This window comes from Glycine soja, chromosome 2 (genome assembly GCF_004193775.1).
Source record: "Glycine soja cultivar W05 chromosome 2, ASM419377v2, whole genome shotgun sequence".
NCBI classification, from domain to species: domain Eukaryota; kingdom Viridiplantae; phylum Streptophyta; class Magnoliopsida; order Fabales; family Fabaceae; genus Glycine; species Glycine soja.
In genome coordinates, this window is record NC_041003.1 from 29,335,946 (window position 1) to 29,356,988 (window position 21,043).

General features: G+C 32.4%; 1 protein-coding gene and 1 pseudogene across 1 annotated transcript; one reads left to right on the forward strand and one right to left on the reverse strand.

The window, feature by feature from the left end:
• Positions 1–14,353: 14,353 nt before the first annotated feature.
• Positions 14,354–17,858, reverse strand: LOC114374661 (the record flags this gene model as incomplete). The annotated part of the gene is made up of 8 exons (XM_028332334.1): positions 14,354–14,508; positions 15,225–15,324; positions 16,159–16,197; positions 16,296–16,367; positions 16,612–16,695; positions 17,459–17,503; positions 17,585–17,620; positions 17,802–17,858. Coding segments are annotated over 8 exons (588 nt in total), but the record flags the coding sequence as incomplete, so codon positions are not given.
• Positions 17,859–19,051: 1,193 nt separating this feature from the next.
• Positions 19,052–20,747, forward strand: LOC114371401 (annotated as a pseudogene).
• The last annotated feature ends 296 nt before the right edge of the window (positions 20,748–21,043 follow it).

Below are 21,043 nucleotides of genomic sequence, written 5' to 3' on the forward strand. Positions count from 1 at the left end.
TAGCGGTATGGTGCCATGAAGATTGAACAACTCACAAACTTGTGTGGGTTAGGTGCAGAGGTGTACCCATCAACACTTGGGGGTTTCCGTGTTTTGAGAAATTGCTAACCATTGTTAGGTCTCTTGTAACACTGGATGATGCAACCAGAGACTAGTCAAAATAAGAGTATGTGAGATGTCTCATCAAGACCTCTAAATATTGAACCCATATCCATATCCATAAGGATTAGGATTAATGGGGTGATTACGGACATCCAAATGGTGGAAAAATCTCCCTGTAGTGGGGGGGGGGGGGGCTATAGGTGTTGTTGGAGGGGGGCAAAAGATGACCTTGAGAATGACCAATCATTCTTTGGTATGGATAATGAGATCTCTTCTACTAATAAATAAATAATTAATAATTAAGCTCTACTTGATGGAAGTAGTGGTTATAAAGGGGTTAATACTCACTAATGTGAAATAAAGTCCTCTTCCAGATAGAAAAATGTTCTCTCTAACCTTTAGTTATCACAAATGTAGAGAGTAAGAAAAAATAGTCAAGAAAGAGAAATCTTTTTTCTCTCTTCTTTCAAGGAATCAAAGTGCACCAGGGAAGAGTCTTATTATGGAGAAAGATACATATTATTTATCTATTATTTGTGAGAATCATATATTTCAAGATCCCATTGGTTTCTTATAATTGTTAATTTAGGAAATCCTTAAGATTTATATGGGGTCTCAGAGCAAGGTTGTGAAATTATATGATTATCCAATAATGAAGTTTTCCAAATTTTATGAATCCTAATTATAAAATTTAGGGCCTATGTCAAAATTTTATGATTGTTGAAATTGTTCCTTTTCGAAACAATTTTTGCACTGTACGGAGAAAGATAGTTTTTTTTATATATATAATTTGAATAGTTTTTTTTAATAATTTGAATGGATATTACATGAAACTTCAATGGCATAGGCCTGCACAAAAGGTTTCAATGTGTACTCGAACAAATATAAAAATATCTTTTGGAATTGCTATTCTCAACTCATGTTTTTCTATTCTCAATCTCACATGCTCATTTTTTTTCCAATATTATTATTAAACGTGATTAAAGGATTGAAAGTTTATGCCTTGCAATTAAATTAACGTGAATGTTATAAAATTGTTAGTAGCAGTAAATATGTATATGATATATATTTGCTTGAATGTGATTGAATTTTTATTATAATGTGAATGTATGGTATTTATTTGGTCTGGAATGATATTAATAAAATGGTTATGAATTGTTAATAGCAATAAGTATGTGCAGGCCATATATTTGACTGAAATCAATTGTATGATGGATTTGTTAGTCACCAAAGTGGCCAAATCTATAAAGTTATTTAATTTCAAATTAATGATTATTTCAATTACTCATAAAATAATGGATGCTAAATTATATGATTATTGGTTTAATTGAAATTCTTTGTTATAAGGCATTTATGGATCGCCCAAAGGTTGATTAGTTGTTCTTATAATTAATGAATATAATTGTAGGTGATTTGTGTGTATCATTAGTTTTATTTATATACCCAAAGGAAATAGGTACTATTAATTGGTGCATATTTAATTGCCAAATAATGTTGAGAGTTTTATTAGCATCATTATGTTTGTATGTTGTTGTTGGTGTATTGCCCAAAGGAGAACATCAATATACATTGATCGTTATCTGAATGAATTATATGTATGACATGTGTTATATGTCTCAAAATGTTTATGTGAATTTTATTATAAAGTACTTGTTCCTAATTCATTGAATTCTCATATATCATCTGTGTCAATTTTAATAGGCGGGCTTAACTTGCCTAACTGGAATGAGAAAATCCAATTTCATCTCGATGTTTTGGACCTTGATCTTGTTATATTAGAAGAGAAGTTGCTACTATTAATGATGCTAGTAGCAATGAAGAGAAAACCCATTATAAAGCTTGAGAATGATCTAACAGACTCAAACTAATGTTCATGAGAATGATTGTTGCAGATAATATTAAGACAACTCTCCCTAAGACTGATAGTGCTAAAGAGTTTATGGGGGTTAGTGGGAGAATACTCTCAAACAACTGATAAGTCTCTTGCTGGGACATTAATGAGTACACTGACCACCACAAAGTTTGATGGTTCATGTACTATGCATGAACATGTCATTGAGATGACAAACATTGCAGCAAGACTTAAGACCTTGGGAATGGTTGTGAATGAGAACTTTCTTGTTCAGTTTATTCTAAACTCATTATTGTCTGAGTATGACCCATTCCAAATGAGCTATAATACCATGAAAGATAAATGTAATATGCATGAATTGCATAGTATGTTAATTCAGGAAGAAACGAGACTTAATCAAGGAAGTCACTCAGTCCATTATGTAAGCCACAAAGCGAATCAAGGATCTGGAAAGAAATTAGTGAAGAAGCATGATAAAGATAAATGGCTAAGATCAATGACGACTCTTTGTAAATCCAGAAGAAGGTATCAAAGGGAAATAATCACCACTTCTGTGGGGAAATCTGGACACTTCCAGAAGGATTACCCAAAGCATAAGTCTTAGTTTGAAAAGAAAGGTGAGCTTAATGTTCATGTATGTTTTGAATCAAACTTAACTGAAGTTCCCCATAATACATGGTGGATTAATTCTGGATCTACGACTTATGTTTCTAATATTATGCAGGGATTCCTTATAATCCAAACTATAAGCCCAAATGAGAAGTTCGTCTTCATGGAAAATAGAGTGAAAGCTCTAGTGGAAGCAATCAAGACTTATCATTTAAAACTTGACACTGGACGTCATTTAGATTTACAGGAAACTCTTTATGTACCTAGTTTATCTAGGAATTTAGTTTCATTATTTAAACTTGATGTTACTGGATACTCTTTTAATTTTGGTAATGGATGTTTCAGTTTATTTAAGCATAATCATCTCATTGGTACTGGTTTTCTTTGTGATGGTTTACATAAATTGAAATTAGATAGTTAGTATGCTGAAACTGTTTTAACTCTACATCATAATGTTGGCACTAAATGTAGTTTAGTGAATGAATAATCGACTTTCTTGTGTCATAAACGTTTAGGTCCCATTTCTAGAGAAAGGATGGAAAGATTAATTTCCTGATCTAGATTTTACGGATCTAAATATATGTGTGGATTATATTAAGGGAAAACAAACAAAACATATAAAGAAATGAGCTACAAGAAGCACTTAGCTTCTTGAAATTGTGCATATTGATATTTGTGGGCCTTTTGATGTTAATTCTTTCGGAAAGGAAAGATACTTTATCACCTTTATTGGTGACTATTCATGTTATGATTATGTCTACTTACTGCATGAGAAATCTCAAGCAATGGATGCATTAGAAATTTACTTGAATGAAGAAGAAAGACAATTAGATAGAAAGGTGAAAGTTGTTAGGTCTGATAGAAGTGATGAGTATTACAAAAGATACGATGAAATTGGACAACACCCAGGTACATTTGTTAAACTCCTTCAGAAACGTGGCATTTGTGCTTAATACATAATGTCTGGTACACCACAACAAAATGGTGTATCATAAAGGCATAATAGAACTTTAATGAATATGGTTAGGAGTATGTTAAACAATTCAACTTTACCCATATCTTTGTGGATGTATGCCTTGAAAATTGTCATGTATTTGTTGAATAGGATTCCTAGTAAGGTATTTCCAAAGGCACCTTTTGAAGTGTGAATGAATAGGACACCTAGTATAAAACACATGCATGTTTGGGGTTGCCAGGCAAAAATAAGGATTTATAATCCACAAGAAAGGAAATTGGAAGAAAGAACAATTAATGGATATTTCATTGCTTATTCAGAAAGTTTAAAGGGGTATATGTTTTATTGTTCTAATCATAATATGAGAATTGTTGAAACTGGAAATGCAAGGTTCATTGAAAATTGTGAAATTAGTGGGAGTACAGTTCCACGAGATGTGAAAATTAAAGAATTTAGAGTCCAAGTCCTTTTAGCTTGTGCCTCTGATAGTAAGGTGATTGCTCCTTTAGTTTTTGTTCCAAACAACAATGAAGAAGAGAAACACAATATTGAGTCCATGATACATAATGAAATTATTGTGGAAGAACCACAAGAAATAACATTAAGGAGATCTTAAAAAGAAAGCAGACCAACTATTTCGAATAACTATGTGGTATACCTGCATGAAATAGAAACAAACTTAAGCATTAATGATAATGATTCAGTTTCATTTTCATAAGCTATAAGCTGTGATAATTAATAGAAGTGGTTAAATGTCATGAAAGAGATAGATTCCATGGAACATTATGGTGTTTGGGACCTTATAGAATTGCTAAAGAGTTGTAAGAGAGTTGGTTGTAAGTGGATCTTCAAGACATAACATGATTATCATGGAAACCTTGAACATTACAAGGCTAGACTTGTTGCTAAGGGATTTACTTAAAAAAATGACATTGATTATAAAGAGACATTTTCACCAGTTTCACAAAAGGATTCTTTCAGGATTATCATGGCATTAGTAGCCCATTATGACTTGGAGCTACATCATATGGATGTAAAAATTATCTTTCTTAATGAAGATTTAGAGGAGAATGTTTAAATGGACCAACTAATGAGGTTCTCAGTTGAAGGAAAGGAACACATGGTGTGCATATTAAAGAAATCAACATACAGTCTTAAGTAAGCTTCTCGCCAATGAAATTTGAAGTTTAATGATACTATTATTTCCTTTGGATTTAAGGAAAGTACTATTGATTGGTGTATATATCTGAAGGTCAGTGGAAGTAAGGTTGTTTTTCTAATTCTGTATGTTGATGATATCTTGGTTGCAACTAATGATCTTGGTCTTCTTCATGAGACTAAGAAGTTTCTCTCTAGCAACTTTGAAATGAAAGATATGGGTGAGGCAAGCTATGTGATAGGGATAGAAATATTTTGAAATAGATCACAAGGATTGTTAGGCTTGTCTTAGAAAGCATATATGAATAAAGTACTAGAAAGATTCAGGATGGAAAAGTCCTTAGCATCATCCGTTCCAATTCAGAAAGGAGACAAATTTAGTCTTGCATAATGTCCTAGAAATGATCTAGAACAAAAACAAATGGAAGCAATTTTGTATGCATCAGTTGTTGTTGCATCTACCATGGAAGATGAATTTGTAACATGTTTTAAGGCTAGAATTTAGGCTAATTGGTTGCGAAACTTTATTTCAAGGCTTGAAATTGTTGATAGTATTGCTATGCCACTGAAAATGTATTGTGATAACTCTGCAATTGTATTTTTTCTCTAACGACAAGTACTCTAAGGGTGCTAAACATATGGAATTGAAATAATTTGTCGTGAAAGAAGAAATTCAGAAACAAAAAGTGTCAATTGAACATATTAACATAAACCTTATGATAGCTGACTCTTTAACAAAGGAATTACCACCCAAGACATTTATAGAACATATTGAAAGTATGAGCATTATTGTTATTGATGATCATCAAGTGTAATTTAACTTATGCATTTTACCGACACTCTGAGCTCATTTATGATATGTTTCTGATTACCTGTTCTCTATGTTTGCATGCATATTTGTATTGGAGTAATTTTAACAGGTTTTGTCTTGAATATAGACATTATGTTGGACCAATTATGTGCTCTTAACTAATGGTCATATTAAAGAGAAGACTAATTTGTAGTACATGGAAAGGACTATGTCGATTAAGTGATGTACAACCACCATGACTCAAATTGGTTCTTATTCTTAATCATGAAATTATTATGTATCCAATGTATAGAATAGTTTAGTCATTTTAATGCGCATTATGTTAGTTTAATCTATTTATTTATTTAGTCCATAATGTTTGGTAATGCCACATGAGCCAAGTGGGAGAAAGTTAAAATTAATATCTCATATGAAAGGCATGTGACTTATGTAGGGACTAATAAAGAAATAATTAATAATTAAGGATTAAATTTTAATTGGGTTAAATAAGAGAAGTTTCTAAAGATAACTGATACTTGATGAGAGTAATGGTTATAAAGGGGTTAATACCCACTAATGTGAAATAAGGTCATCTTCCTGACAGAAAAGTGTTTTCTCTAACCTCTAGTCATCACAAACAGAGAGAGAAAGAAAGAATAGTCATGGAAGCAAAATTTTGTTTCTTTCCTCTTTCAAGGAATCAAAGTGCACCGGGAAGAAGCCACATTATGGACAAAAGTACACACTATTTATCAATTAGTTGTGAGAATCATATATTTTAAGATCCCATTGGTTTCCTATAATTGCTAATCTAGGAAACCCTTAAGATTTATAAGATGATGATGCGAAATATGATAGAAACTTCCAGGAGGACTATCTGGCTACAGAGGGCACTATTAACTTGTTGGTGCTAGTGACTTTATCAAGTCAGGGGAGCAAAGTGTATGGGGAAGATAGGGGAAGCAACACTATTGTTTTGTCATGTGCTCAGAGAGTAGAAGTTATAGTAGAGGTAGGGGTACCTTTTGACCCTAAGGGGTAGGAGTAGCTTCCTGTGTTACACAAAAATGGATATGCATAAAGTTGCAACACAAAACTTAGAATATAGGAAAAAAAAAGGTAAAAGAGATTAACCCATGCGGCTTGGGAAACAAGGGGTTTTTTATGTCTACTCTGGGTTGTATGCCGAGGAGCGTGATTAGAGGAAGAGATTGGACATAGGGGGCGATTCTTAGAGCCTTTTTGGGTACGAGTGATTCATAGTAAGGCACCCCATGTAGGATAGGGAGGAGACAAGAAGGGTGGGCCTAACATAATTAAAAAACATAAAGCCCAAACGTGGAAAGTAGTATGTTAGAGTGGGCCAAATCAGACCCTAATACGTGATGCCCAAAGTTGTTTGGGGGCAGGGGGTTATGTTGAAGGCGAGTGGTGGATTGTACACTTAAGCAGACGTGTGAGGCCCAACAAGTAAGAGACTGTGATATGGTAGAGGCAGTTGGTCCTCAACAAATTTATTGTAGCCTAACTAAAGAGCTGGTGGGGAATCAACAGGAGTTGATTGCATTCTGTGAAGGGAGTATAGGCCAAAAGCAGACTCTCGTAGTGAGATTGAATTATAAGTTATCCCTTTATGAGGATGAGTGATCGAAACAGAGGTTGGGTCCAACAGAGAAGGTGAGATATGAAGGGTTTGTCCAAAATTTGCAAGACAACCATTATGTAGAGGTGGAACTTAGGTACTTCCCATAAATTCAACTTGTGTTGTAAAGTGAGTTACATAGTTGCCAACACCTATTGGATGTGTTTCTAGTTTTGTTAACAAAGTATCTTTTTCTTCTTTATAAAAGAAGACAAGAGATCAATTTACTCCAAAAGTAATTCTTTAGAGTTATTTTTCATCATCATCATTTATTTTCTTGAAATATAATGATTGTAATAAGTAACTAATTTAAAGTATTAGATTTTAAAGAAATCAGGTTAGGAGAAAGAGTAATTCTTTCAAAGTTACTCTTAAAATAAATTGATCCTTCTCTTAAAAGAAATCAAACAAATTTTAGAGGAACTACGATGGGCATAGGTGTTCTCTACCTAACAATAGTAACTTCCTACTTCCTACAAGGTCGTTACTCCCTCAAGATACTAACAAATATAAGAGAAGCATGGCAGTTACATGTCCCACTATTAACTTCACTGCCTTTAGAAGCATGACATGTGTTCTGTGATGGACACGTGTAGGAATTCAAAGAGGCATTTGAATCTATAACAATAGATAAAGGGGATACCTTCAGTTTGGTCCCCATTTTTTTTAGACACCTTTACCCTTAAATTTCATAAGAAATTTATACATTATTCTCTATGAGTGATACCTAAATTTGTAACTTTCTTCCCCCTCTCTCTAAAACCACTTTATTTTTCTCTTGATTCATTCTGCCATGGCCACCGATAGCCTCACCATCCTCACCAAGGCTTTGCTGTTGTTTGGGATAAAAAACAAAAAGAGACCTCTTATTTGGTGCAGCAAGAAACAATTCTCCCTTCTCTTATAGCCTCTTCCTCTTGCTCTCATCCCTTTTTCTTTGTGCTTCTCCTTCTCGCCTCCGCCTCTTTCTCTTTCGGCTTCTCCTTTACGCATACGAGAAACCTTTGTTGTGGATGATTATGCTGCTAAGTTTCAATTTTTTTTCCTTTTTTCCATTTAAATGTTATGTTTTTTTACAAAGTATCAACTGAGAATCAGTCTTATATGTGCATAAGTTGTGACTTACTTTTTTTTTTCCGCTTCCTTTTCCATTAAAATCTTTTTCTTTACAGAAGTTAGAAGATTATTGTGGTGGTAAGTTTCAATTTTTTTTCATTTTTATGTTTAAATATTTTATTTTTACAAAATATGAACCAAGAATAAGTATCAGGGATGTATACATTATGAGTTTTGTGTTATGCTTTTCATATTGTATAATGGAGTTGATGTTCTACTTTTCTTTGTTTCAAAACGGAGATTACTATGGTATAGGTAAGTATTCTCCTTTTCATGCAATATTTGTTTATACATGGAATATGGTTTGCATTGTCAAATCTGGTTTGAGCTATAAAGTATGTTACATATGTTGTTTCATAAAAGAAAATAGAATTGGTAATATGAAACAATTTTTTCCTACTTTCTTTGTTATTGTTGCCTTTAGCAGTGTTCAGTTTGGTTTTAGATTGAAGTTTTCTGTTGTTGACCAATATATTTTTTAAATCTCTTATCTTTAGCTATGCACTATCAGCTTTGGTGGGAAGATTAAAATTCCCTCGTTCATGATTATCCTAGAATTTATTGAAAAAGGCGTACTATCAAAGGTTTGATATTTTAAAATGGTTTTTTCAGTAATAGATAAGATATGTATGAAAGTTTTTCTTTGTTGCTAACTACAGTTTTTTAAAGCTTTTTGAGTTCATGAAGTGATACCAGGGCGTTGAAGACATAGAGGGCCCAATCACATTAAATCTTCTCCGGCGTTGCTTCGCAGAGATTGAAGACATAGAGGGCCCAGTCAAAGCATGAGTGACATAGTGCGGGTGAGTTCAAGGGTCACTCTAAACACAAAGGCACAAATAAGCATTCAATCCATGAGGGTGACATACTCGAACACAAATAGAAAATTTTGAGGGAGTACACGTACAAGTAGCTTCGACAACGATGAAGGGTGAGCACAATGAGGTTGAACCTAGCTAGGTTATGCGCGCACAAAGACGAAGGTATCACGACTAGCTGATTAAATTATTCACCAAAAATTTTAAAAGCTCATTCAAAGACGGTCATTATGAAAATCCATCTTTGTATAACCATATCAACTACGATGGTCTTAATACACCCATCGTTGTATACTGTGTATTCATTATTGAAGGCGGTTATTAAATAACCGTCATTGTAAACTTTCTAAAAAATTACAAGAATGTCACCGCGAATCCTTCAACGATGTTTTTCTTGTTAACCGATGTAGTTACTTTGTTGTAAGAAATCTTTATTGTAGTAGTGCGTGCCCATTTGCCTTACCATAATACTAGTCATAGTTACAGAAGTGGATGGAAATAGTTTGGCAGATGTGAACAAATTTGATTTTTTACTTAAAATATGTGGCTTATATGTATATATCACTTAAAAAATGTCAAAAAAAAATAGTGGCTTAAAAGTAAAATAATGAGCTCTCTTCTTAAACTCCTCTGCGATTGACTCTTGGTAAAACAAAATCAATGCATAATGATTTCTTTAATATTATGCCTATAACTTCTTGCATGAAAAGCTATCATAACAATAATATTATGTTCCAGGTTATTTTTTTCCTACAACAGGCTGTTCTTGAGAAGGATGATGTTGACACTAATTTCCTTTCACAATTCATCGTCAACATATGGCTTCTAACAATGCTCAGGTCAAGCCATATTTTGTTAACATTTAGTAGTTTTCTTCATTAAAAATAAATTAGTTATCATATTTGGGTGGCCTACTAATAATTCATTAGTGTGCCTTTTACTTTGGAGTATCAAGATCGTGATGTAGCAATTAGTTGACTTCATATGTTGTTGGTAAGAACATAGAATCTTGAGAATAAGCAATGGTTTTGTTGGGGAATCAAAAAGAGGTGCAAAGAGATGGAGTATGAATTGTCAAATAGAAATGACACCTGGATGTGGCTTCTTCAAGGGGAAACATGTTGTTGTCTCTGAATGACATTGTCCTAAAATTGAGGTTTATGTTGCTTGCTTCTCAGGAACACCTATTATCTTAACTAAGACACTGCAACTCAATTGACGAGAAAAGCTTAACAGGAAATGCGCCTTGGATTCCATTCCAGAATATGAAGCAACCGAGTGCCACAAAGATGTATCTGATCATGGATAGGGGTGGGAATAGGCCAGGCCAACCTACAGGGGCCTACGACCTGACCTACATAAAGCCTAGCCTGAACTGGCCTATTTAATTAAAAGGTTAGGTTCAGGCTTTTTTAAAAGCCTATTAAATAAAATAGACCAGGCTTAGGCTTATTTAAAAGCCTTATAAGCCTGATAGGCCGGCCTATATATATATATATATATATATATATATATATATATAATTTTTTGGGTACCAATATATAATATTATTTTTTGGATACATAATCAAGGACTTTAATTACAATTTAGGTGTGAGTCATGTGCCTTTTTATATTCCTCATTATTTTGATTGACTTTCCTTTTTCTTTAACTTTCCTATTACGTTCATACTTCATAAAATATTAAATATTTATTGTGAAGAAGACTTTTAAAAAGGTTATCAGGCCAGACCAGGCTTTTAAAAAGGTCAGGTCGAGCCAAAATAAAAGTCTTTGATAGGCTATAGGCCAGGCTCAGGCCTCAAAGATTCATCGTAGGCTAGGCTCAGGCCTTTCAAAGCCTGGCCTGGCCTGACCTATTCTCACCCCTAATCATGGACTTGGTTTGCAGGTAACTAAAATTGGCATGATTTTTTGCATTTTGTTCTGATTATCTTTTTCTGTCTAATATTTATTGATTTTTGCATGGTTATATACTCATATAGCATACATTTAGCTTTAGCCATAAGGGAAGTGGGGAGCAACTTTTCAGAATATGTTAGAAGCACTATTTTTTAGTTGGCTATTATTTTAATTTAATTAATAAATATTTTACAACCAACTCCTGTAGGTTTATATAACACACCTTTAGATTTGATCATCATAAATTTATATTAGAACAGAGAAAAAAAATAATTTTATTTTCTTATCCAGTTTGAATAATGCATCTACTAATTTATAGACAGAATTAGTCCCAAAGAGAAAACCAAATATGCTATAATTAGGAAATAAAAGAAAGAAATCAGGAAGCAATAAATAGCCTATCATCATCAAAATTCAAATTTTATTCAAATCTAATTCTGAAAAGATTTATTACTAATTAAATCAAGGCATAAATTAGGAAATAATTGATACAAAATTAAGGATAAACTTGCAACAATGTAGGTGAATGAACACTGCTTGGTTCAGTCTTCATTAAGACGAATGGTTGGTTTTATTGAGACAACCTAATTCCAAACTAAAATCATGAACAGAAATGTTAAAAACATTCTGTTATATTATTTTGAATACACTCTCTTTTAATCCTATCTTTGTACCTGTTTTTCTTACATCTAATTTGTTATTTTTTTTAGGGAGATTTAATTTTCAATTTGAAATCCATTAATTTACTCTAATTTAATAGCATGATACAAAAATTAGTATCTCATTACTTGCTTTGACTTGATATGTTATTTGTCTTTTTATTAAACTTATCTATTATTTATATATTTCTACAATCTTGTGTGAGAATATACAAGAAAATTAAAGTTTTTTCTTTTTTGGTCTACTTTATTTACCCATTATTTTATCTTGGTATTAAAATTAATTTAAAATAAAATATTAATAATGTTTATTATAAGTCTTAATTGGTTGAAATTAAGAAATCTTAAATTTTTAACTTGGATAAATATTTGTAACAATTGCAGCATAAAAATAAATTTACATAATTTTTATATCAATAATAATAATAATAAATAACAATATTTTTTAACACTATCAATAATAGTTTAGAAGTGATATTTACATCAAATTCAATATGAACTAATATTTATCTTTAACATAAAAACTGGAAGCAAAATATGGTACACATAATAAGCCAAATATTAATTCAAGAGAAATTAATACAACTTTAACACAATAGGAATCTGATAGTAGAAATGCAAGCAAACAAGTGTTAAAATAAATAATAAAATAATATACAATTCAATACATAATAGATAAATTACAAAAAATATCAATTTTAGCCTATGAAAATATAATAGCAAAATAGAAATGTATACATACAAGTGCTTTTTCGCCACTGTTTCTGCTAGTCTATATAGCGAGGAAAGACCGTTTCCTCTGACCATTGTAAAGTGAAAAATTGATTTGAAGAGTTTGTTGTAAAAATGCAGGCAGCACAGAAAGCCGTAGAGACCATCAAGGAAACCGCAGCCAACATTGGCGCCGCAGCCAACACTGGCGCCCCAGCCAATTCTAGCTTGGAGAAAACCAAGACCACTATCCAAGAAAAGTTTTTTTTTCCTTTTCGTTCTCATTTTTCTTTCTGAGAATAATTAAATAATTCATTTTTGTATATTTGTTTGTTCTATGTAGGCATTGCTTGATTCATTGTTGATACAATCCACAACATCTTTTTGTACTTCTTTTTGTCAACGTTGTTGTATATGATCATCGTACTCTTAACGTTGTTATTGTTATTAGTTGTATGATATCACACCCTACAATAATACCTTACCCATGTGTTCACAAAAAGAAAAACTTAAAGCATATAATTTTTTTTTTCAGATTGAGTGATCATCACTACTAAAAAAAAGGCCTTCAACATCGGTTCTTACGGCCTTTCTACATCGGTTATGACGCGTGGTGGTAACACGGTGTCGTTGAATAACGACATCGGTCTTATGACCGTCTTTGAAGGGTAGCTTTTCTACAGCGGTTCTAAGGTTGAAATCGATGTTGAATGGGTAGGTTTCTACATCGGTTATCTGTCAATCGATGTAGAATGAGTAGAAATGGTAACGTTGCTACATCGGTTATCAGTCAACCGATGTAGAAAATGAAAGGTTTTTACATTGTTTATCGTTCAACCGATATAGAAAATGAAAGGTTTTTACATCGTTTATTGTTCAACCGATGTAGTATGAGGAGATTTTCTACATCGTTTATCACTAAACCGATGTAGAATGGGCACGAATGGAAATGTTTCTATATCGGTCTTCAATCAACCGATGTAGAATTTGAAGAGTTTTTACATCATTTATCGCCTAACCGATGTAGAATGAGGAGATTTTCTACATTGTTTATAATTGAACCGATGTAGAATAAGGTTTTTTTTTTTTTTTGAAATTTATAAACTCAGGTTAAATTAGTACAAGAAGCTACGTTGCTTATATGTAATACAGTATAAATAATGAAATTCAACAAAATATTTTGAAGCTATATGTAATACAATACAAATTCTCAAGCTTACATCTCCAACATAATGGTTAATTGTGAAAAAGTCTAATGAGTTGAGGGAACATGCTGCAGAAGATTTCAAAAATAACTAAAGAAGTAAGAAGATAATACACAATGCTATATTAACTGTAATTGTCAATCATATTATATTCAGAATAAAAGCCATTAACCACAGGAATGCTTTTCAAAACAAAAGAATGTTTGGAGGTCACAGTCACAGTAATGAAAAGCATGGTATAGCTTAAGCAAACAAAGGAGAAACGATAAGGTTTGTTGAAAAAAATTGGTAGCATATAATATTTAATTTTATTAAAATTAAGACATAATACTGTATGCATATGATGAAACACCATTAGATTCAGCATAATCAAATTGAATAGGCAAATCATCCTACATAACTGACATGGTCAAAGAGTGTTGAGGAGCAATCATGCATCAATAACATATAGTTACATCTTTTATAAGAAGGGTGTAAGTGTAATTATAGGAACACAAGTGCAGCACAAAGAACTAAAGTAAAAATCAGAAAGAGTACATCCCAAAAAAAAAAAAAACCACAATGCTGAAATATGAGGCACATTAATGAATGAAAAAGTGGTTGAAACTTAGAATCAAGATGCACTACACAACTACAAACTTACATATGTCAAAATTAAAGTATGTAATCCACAAAGAAATAAAACAAGCATTGTTACACCTTAAAAGATCCACAAAGAAAAGTACAAGCATTGATCCACAAAATCAAAGTATGTAACAGTCATGCCATACAACCATTTTGAATAAACCTAGAAGAAAAAACCAACCACTAAATGTATTTAAAAAAGTACAAAGTGTTACCTATTCACAGATTTGTTATCCACCAAGGTAGCAGAATGTGCAAGTTTTTGTATCTTATCTAAATCATGTTGTGCAATTGCATCTTTATCAAATATCGCATATGACAAAACAACTGCTGATGCTCCTCGCAAAATGTATTCCCCAATTGAATCTACAAGCAATATGAGAGAAAGTCATTCACATTGGATAGTTATGCCAATGGCAATAACTTAATCTACTATTAAAATGCCTACTTGTTGTGCCTATTGGACATATATGGATGAGGACAACAAGGTTAGTATTATAAATATTTATCAAAAGCTGTCATAGAAAAATTCTTCTATAACCTTGTTCCATAAGCTGCTTTAAACAGTTCATCAAAAGGAGTATTTGCAAAAAAAAAAATAATATAGTACATAACCAAATAGGATATTGATTTTTTTTACATGCATCAACTTAACAAGAAACTTCACCATTAGTAAGTTCTAAACTATATGTTTGGAAAAAGAAAATGATGAAGAGTGAAGGTTTCCAAACAGAAATCCTTGAGGGGAAAAAAACAGCTGCTTCAAGCAAATAAATCAAATCAACACTGAGAATGAGAAATAATACTAGCATACCTATTAGTAAAATATTAGAGGATGAGACATGAAAAGGGTCAGGAATTAATGGTGGTAATGATATATTACACATAATAATCCTGAACCATGTATATCGTGGACCCATATTTATGTTCAGATGCAGTTTATAAAAACTTTTGATAATTGTAAGATGAAGGGATTTTAAATATTTACCCATATCTCTATAGTATTCTCCTAATGTGTTATAGATGGCCCTGGACTTAATATCACTCACTATATAACCCAACAGGAAAAACTGTAAAACTACCTATTGTTATTCCCTGAGAAGCAACCATAAAGATATGAGGAAAGGCCTTCTTCAGTGTTGATATGTACTGAAATCCACCGAGTGCAGAAACTGGATAAATCTATCACACAGCACAAGGTAAAAACCAAGTGTAAGAAATTATTTTAAAATATAAAATGAATTTTATGCTAGTCTATGATTGTGACCTTTAAGTGAATCTTGACAGTCAGATACATAAATCTTGACCAAAGGAGAAAAGCAGCTAAAGGTTGCTAGAATATGAATAACTCAAGGCATTCGTTATTAGGACTATGATAAGGTAGAAAATCATGCCAAGCACATGCTTCCTCCAAAAAAAACTCCGTAAGAACCCAAACTTAGTAGAAACATAAAATAAATACATGTGTAAGTGAATTAGTAATTTAACCTTAGTTGGAATCTTTATAATTATAATCCTTTAAAATGAAAAGTAAATTAAACATGGGACAGGTCTAATTGTAAAGATTAAAAAATCCTTCCCATCCTTTTTTCCAACACCTGTTGATTATCTTTCCACAGGCTAAATATTTTACAGGTTTGATTCTATTTTTTTTCTATCTATTTGTTCATTTTATTTATACCCTTTGCTAGCCATTGCATTAATGTAAATTTAGAATTATCTATGTATAATTTTAGAAGAAACTTATGAGACAAGCTTAAAAAAAATGAAAACAGATTTTTGTTTAAAAAATAATTAAGTTGCCCCTGTGTTTATATGCATCTAGGAGGTATTGTTCCAAATAAACCAGATATTAACAACGGAAAATTGAAGAAATGGGAAAACAGCAGGCCAAAAAATCCAAAAGTCTCCACTTATCACTGCATAAGGGGATGCATATATATCAAGTGAATGTATTCTGCCCATATTTCAACACTCTTCAATACAACAAACATTAAAGAACATGCAAAGGCCTACCTTGACAATTTTAGCACCTTCATCACATGCTGACAATATCTGCATTGCATACAAATGATACAATGATCATTAAGAACCTAAAATATATATCAATCATGAGATTTGTAAAAGACTTGAACCTAAAAGTCGACTCTTACTTCAGTTGGAGTCATTGTGCCAGAAATATATAAAATTTCACCACTCTGAACATAATCCATTTCCATTATATCCTAATAAGCAATAAACAATTTTAAAGAAAAATGCACACTGGTTGGACATCCTAGTATGTCCACAAATAGTGCACTTCCTAATGAAATTTGACAGTCAATAATTTCCCAAGATAATTCAAACAAGAATAAGAATAGGGAAAAGAGGAAAAAAATAATAATAATAGTAAGCATAAACATTGAAATTTGAAATTTAGCACAAGCTGAGAAGGTATTTATGTATGTATATATATAAATAATTACAAACCTTAACAGTTGCAGGACTCATTAGAAATTTGGCTCTGACATTAATTGCACTTTTTGCATCCTCAATCTTGAGAACAGTTCCAACCTAAGGGCAATATCTATTCAGTTCAAACAACCGTTGAAGAGAAATGTGATTTCATGAAATAATATTGTATATGATAGGAGTCTTGATCATTAACATGTTAAAACAATCATAAGAATGCAATAGGGTACCTTTACAAGCTAGTAATATCCAGCAAGGAAGAAACTAAAAAAAATCTACCATCTTATAGAAATTTTGTGTGCAATTTCTTGAGAAATTAATTTATTAGTGTTCTAGACAAGACTAAATCAGAAAAAGGTTAGAGACTTTCGGTAAATTTTGGGGATGTCACTTAGAATTTAGAAGAAGTGTTGGAAGCTAGGTTGAACATTCCTCTTAATTGATGATATGGTACTTATCCACATGCATAACACATTCAACACTAGATCAATTTCAAATGCGTCAACTTTATATTTTTCCCAAAATTTCTACAAGACATTGTGATTTTGTTAGAAATAATCCACATAATAAATCAATATTCTCTGTTTGATAGCTAAGTAAAATTCAGAGAGAAGACAAAAATTCCAAGAGTAAGGATCAACAATTCTTGATGATAATCCTCATTTATGTGTCAATCAGCATGTCCATTAGGTGATGTGCTATACACAGACACAGTCCTAAAATTCAATGAACTGAGAGAATGCAATGACAATGATATGTTCTCCAAATTCATAAACTTTTGGCGGGTTCACCTGATATACACCCTAACAAAGAACATTGATGCCATGTAAAAAACTAGATAGAAACTTAGAGGATTAAAGCATACCTCTAGGGCCATTGTAGGATGCTCCTTCACCAGCTGCTGTAGAACCTGCACAGATCGAACCAAGCATATGAATTCTAAATCTAAGAACAAGACAAGTAAGGGAGTAGAAAAATTTAGGTAAACAACCTCAAACACACCTGGGGTTGACTCCACAATCTCCAACTACATGTAAAAAGAAAATAGATGATGAGAAACACACCATTAACATATATATGGCCCAAAAAGCATTTAAAGTAATTAACTACTAGGACCAATTTTAAAAATTAGACAAAACAGGCCATATAAAATGTCCTGAGTTATATACATATGACTCAAAATAAAAGAACATCAAAAGTATACTCACAACTGAAATGCCACCTGCTATTGCAGCTTTTGCAGCTTCCATGGCCACTTCTGCATTATATGTAGATGAAAATAAAAAAGTAAGTCAGCATAAAAGCAAATTAAAAAATAGTATTGACTATGGTTGTGACATGTGATAATTAGCATATTAAAAATTGAATTCAGAAAGTGAAAGCATCCCATGTTCATTGTAGTCCTGCATAAAACATCACTTCTCAGGTTGATATTAAATATTAGAGGACATGAGGTCAGTATATTTAAATTATCTAGACAATAATGAATTACATGTTGCACTTTCCTTCATTTGTAGATTTCAAATACTCTAATATGTATTCAACCAGCTATAGCACTTTGTACAACATGTTAAAAATGTGTGTTAATATTGGAACCAGGACTCAGTAACAACCATAGCCACAATATGGTTTCAGATCACTATATCAGTACCCTCATGTACAGGAATGAAATTATACAACATTGCTTTATACTGATTATTATAACACATAGCTCAAGCAATTTGCCAACTTAAATAAAAATTGAGCGTCTTAGTGTCAACTGGCATATCCATTAAAATGCACCGATGAATGATGGAAATAAGAAATTTTCAAATATATATATATGATTAATCTTAGCCAAAGTTTCACATCAATTTTGGTTCCATAAAGTTTAAATCACAATTTACAAAGCAAGTCTTGCTTGCCTTTGTTATTTGGTTTAAGTTATTATTATTCTATTGTCAGTATGAAGTTATTGAAACATATATCAGCAATAAATATAATTGGCTTGCACTTCAAACAGGTTGTTGAGGAAAAGAATACTACTACTTCAAATGGTGTTGCAGTGTCATTATTCAAGAGGTGTGTTCATTATCTTTTTCCTATACCTTGAAGTACACACAGTTTATCTTTTTCCAAGGAATGCTGCTCTATTGGAGGCTTTGCACAAATTAACCAGAAACAGGACAATAAAGACTATTCATTCTCCAGCTGGTTTGATGCTAACTGGAATTTAGAACCACAGTCACAACCACAATGAAGATGGGACTGAAATACTAAATAGCAGTATTGCCAGAGGTGCTCAAAGCTGGACAGAATCTGAGAGTGCTAGAGGTACTGAAAACAACAGCTTAGGATGCTAGAGCAGAAGATATTTTAGTACCAAGTTGTATTTTATTACATGAGAAATTTTGCCTTCTATTTTACATACATAACTCAGTTTCTGAATATTTTTATTTTATTTACATTTTAGAATCCGATGGTTGTCATTCAGAATACAAGGCTTAAACAGGATTAAAATGACAAGGTATGAGTATTTTTTTTTCTTTTTTGCATCAAATGATGAATAATTACTGATAGTAATAGATTGTTTTTATTATAACCTCTCGTGTTAATGCAGCAAAACATTCTTAATTTTCCTAAACTATTTCTGGATTTTGTGTTACATCCTGATTTTCTTCTTTGTATGTAGTGGCTAGGTATGGGTAACCAGGAGCTTCTTAATTATTTTAGTGCATATGATGTTGTGAAAGCTCGACACTCTTATGGCCCCAGGGACATCGGGGGTTGAGTGTTTTGATATTTGAAGCCTCAGCTATAGGTTATCTTGAGGCGGAGCGTCTACACAAGCACTTTGCAGAACAAGGAACTGATTGAGATGCTTGGTTTAGTCACCACCGTAGATTATTTCTCCCTGGTGGTCTGCGATAGCTCTATGGATACATGGCAATAAAAGAAGACCTGGACTTTTTCAACAGACATTGCCAAGGTTCCCGTTTCAGTCCTTTTTCCTTTCTTTGCTGCTGTTTGTTTTATGTGATCTGGTTGCATGTTAACAAAGCCATGTCTATGGAGACAGTATATTGAGTTTATTTTGGGGGTAACTTTTTATCTGAATTGTGTATAGGTAAATCTAGACTCAAATATGACTTGAGATCATACCAAGAGAACTTCGGCAAATGAACGAGGACAACCAGCTACTTATTGTTTTGAAGGACAGGAATGCCAAAAAACAAAAATAAACTAAAGCTCTTGAAGAATCTTAGTGACTGAGAAGCTGCGAAGGACAATGGAAGAAAATCGCATTGTGAGGTTGAGAACTAAAATGCAACATGAAGAGAACAAGGAATAGGTAATACTTACAGTTGTCAGTGAAAAACTTGTGGCTTTGCATGTGGCATGTAATTTTAGCTGTTGATAGATGAGTTTTGGATTTGCATCGGAATGAATTATTTCATTGAAAGTTGTTAGCTGTAATTTATATTTTTATAGTACAATTGCTGAATTTTCATTAGTATGTATAAGCTAAACTTCTCACATTTTCCTTCTTTTCATGGCTCGGATGGTTTTGTATATAATAATGTGACTTTGTGTCAAAAGAACTTCAGTCTAACCTGTCAAATTAGAGGAGCAAGGAAGAAGAGATCTTCTTCGGCGGTTTGATCTATGAGCCTTCTGTCTCATAATAAATCTTTGGGCAATGTACTGAAATTTATAGAATTCTTTAGTAAAACAACTGATATTCTTAATTCTTGCAATGATTTAGTAAATGGTGGTTACTACTGTTTTGTTGTGGAGTCTGTTGCATACTTCCCGTGACCCACCCAGTTTTCCAGAGCAGCTTGTGTTGATTAATGAATTGATCCAATAGCTTTTCTAGTGAGTGTACTAATAATTTCATGTCACTCATAGTTAGCTCTTTTCTAGCTATCTGAAAAATAATTTATTCTTTTCAGACAGAGATTATTTCAATCCCAATTTGCTTTCCCTTCTGGTTTTTCCTTATCAATATTTCACTAATGTTTTCTTCTAGGTTATTACGAAATATTTCTTCTTTTTCTTGCTATTTTTGCTGACAATTGGATTCTCTCTCAATGAAAGATGTACATGCAAGAAGAATTTTTTAAGGAACAGATAAGAATCAGTCATGATTCAAGGGCTGCAAAGGAAGAAGAGTTTGAGAAGATGTAGCAGGAGAAACAAGAGAAAGTGAAGCCGTTAAGTACTAGCCCTTTAAATGAAGAGGAAGGGAGAGTCAAGTAAGCACTTTACATCACTTGAGATTATATGTTAGATTCAATTGGAGTGTTGGACTAATCCCTATAATAATTTATTCACATCTGGTGCTAGTATATTTTTGTAAATTTCGGGAAACACAATATCAAAGAAACCTAAATTCACAATAGTCTAACAAATTAATATTTTGAGAAGAGGTGTATATAAATTTATAGAAACAATGTAGTCCGGTTGT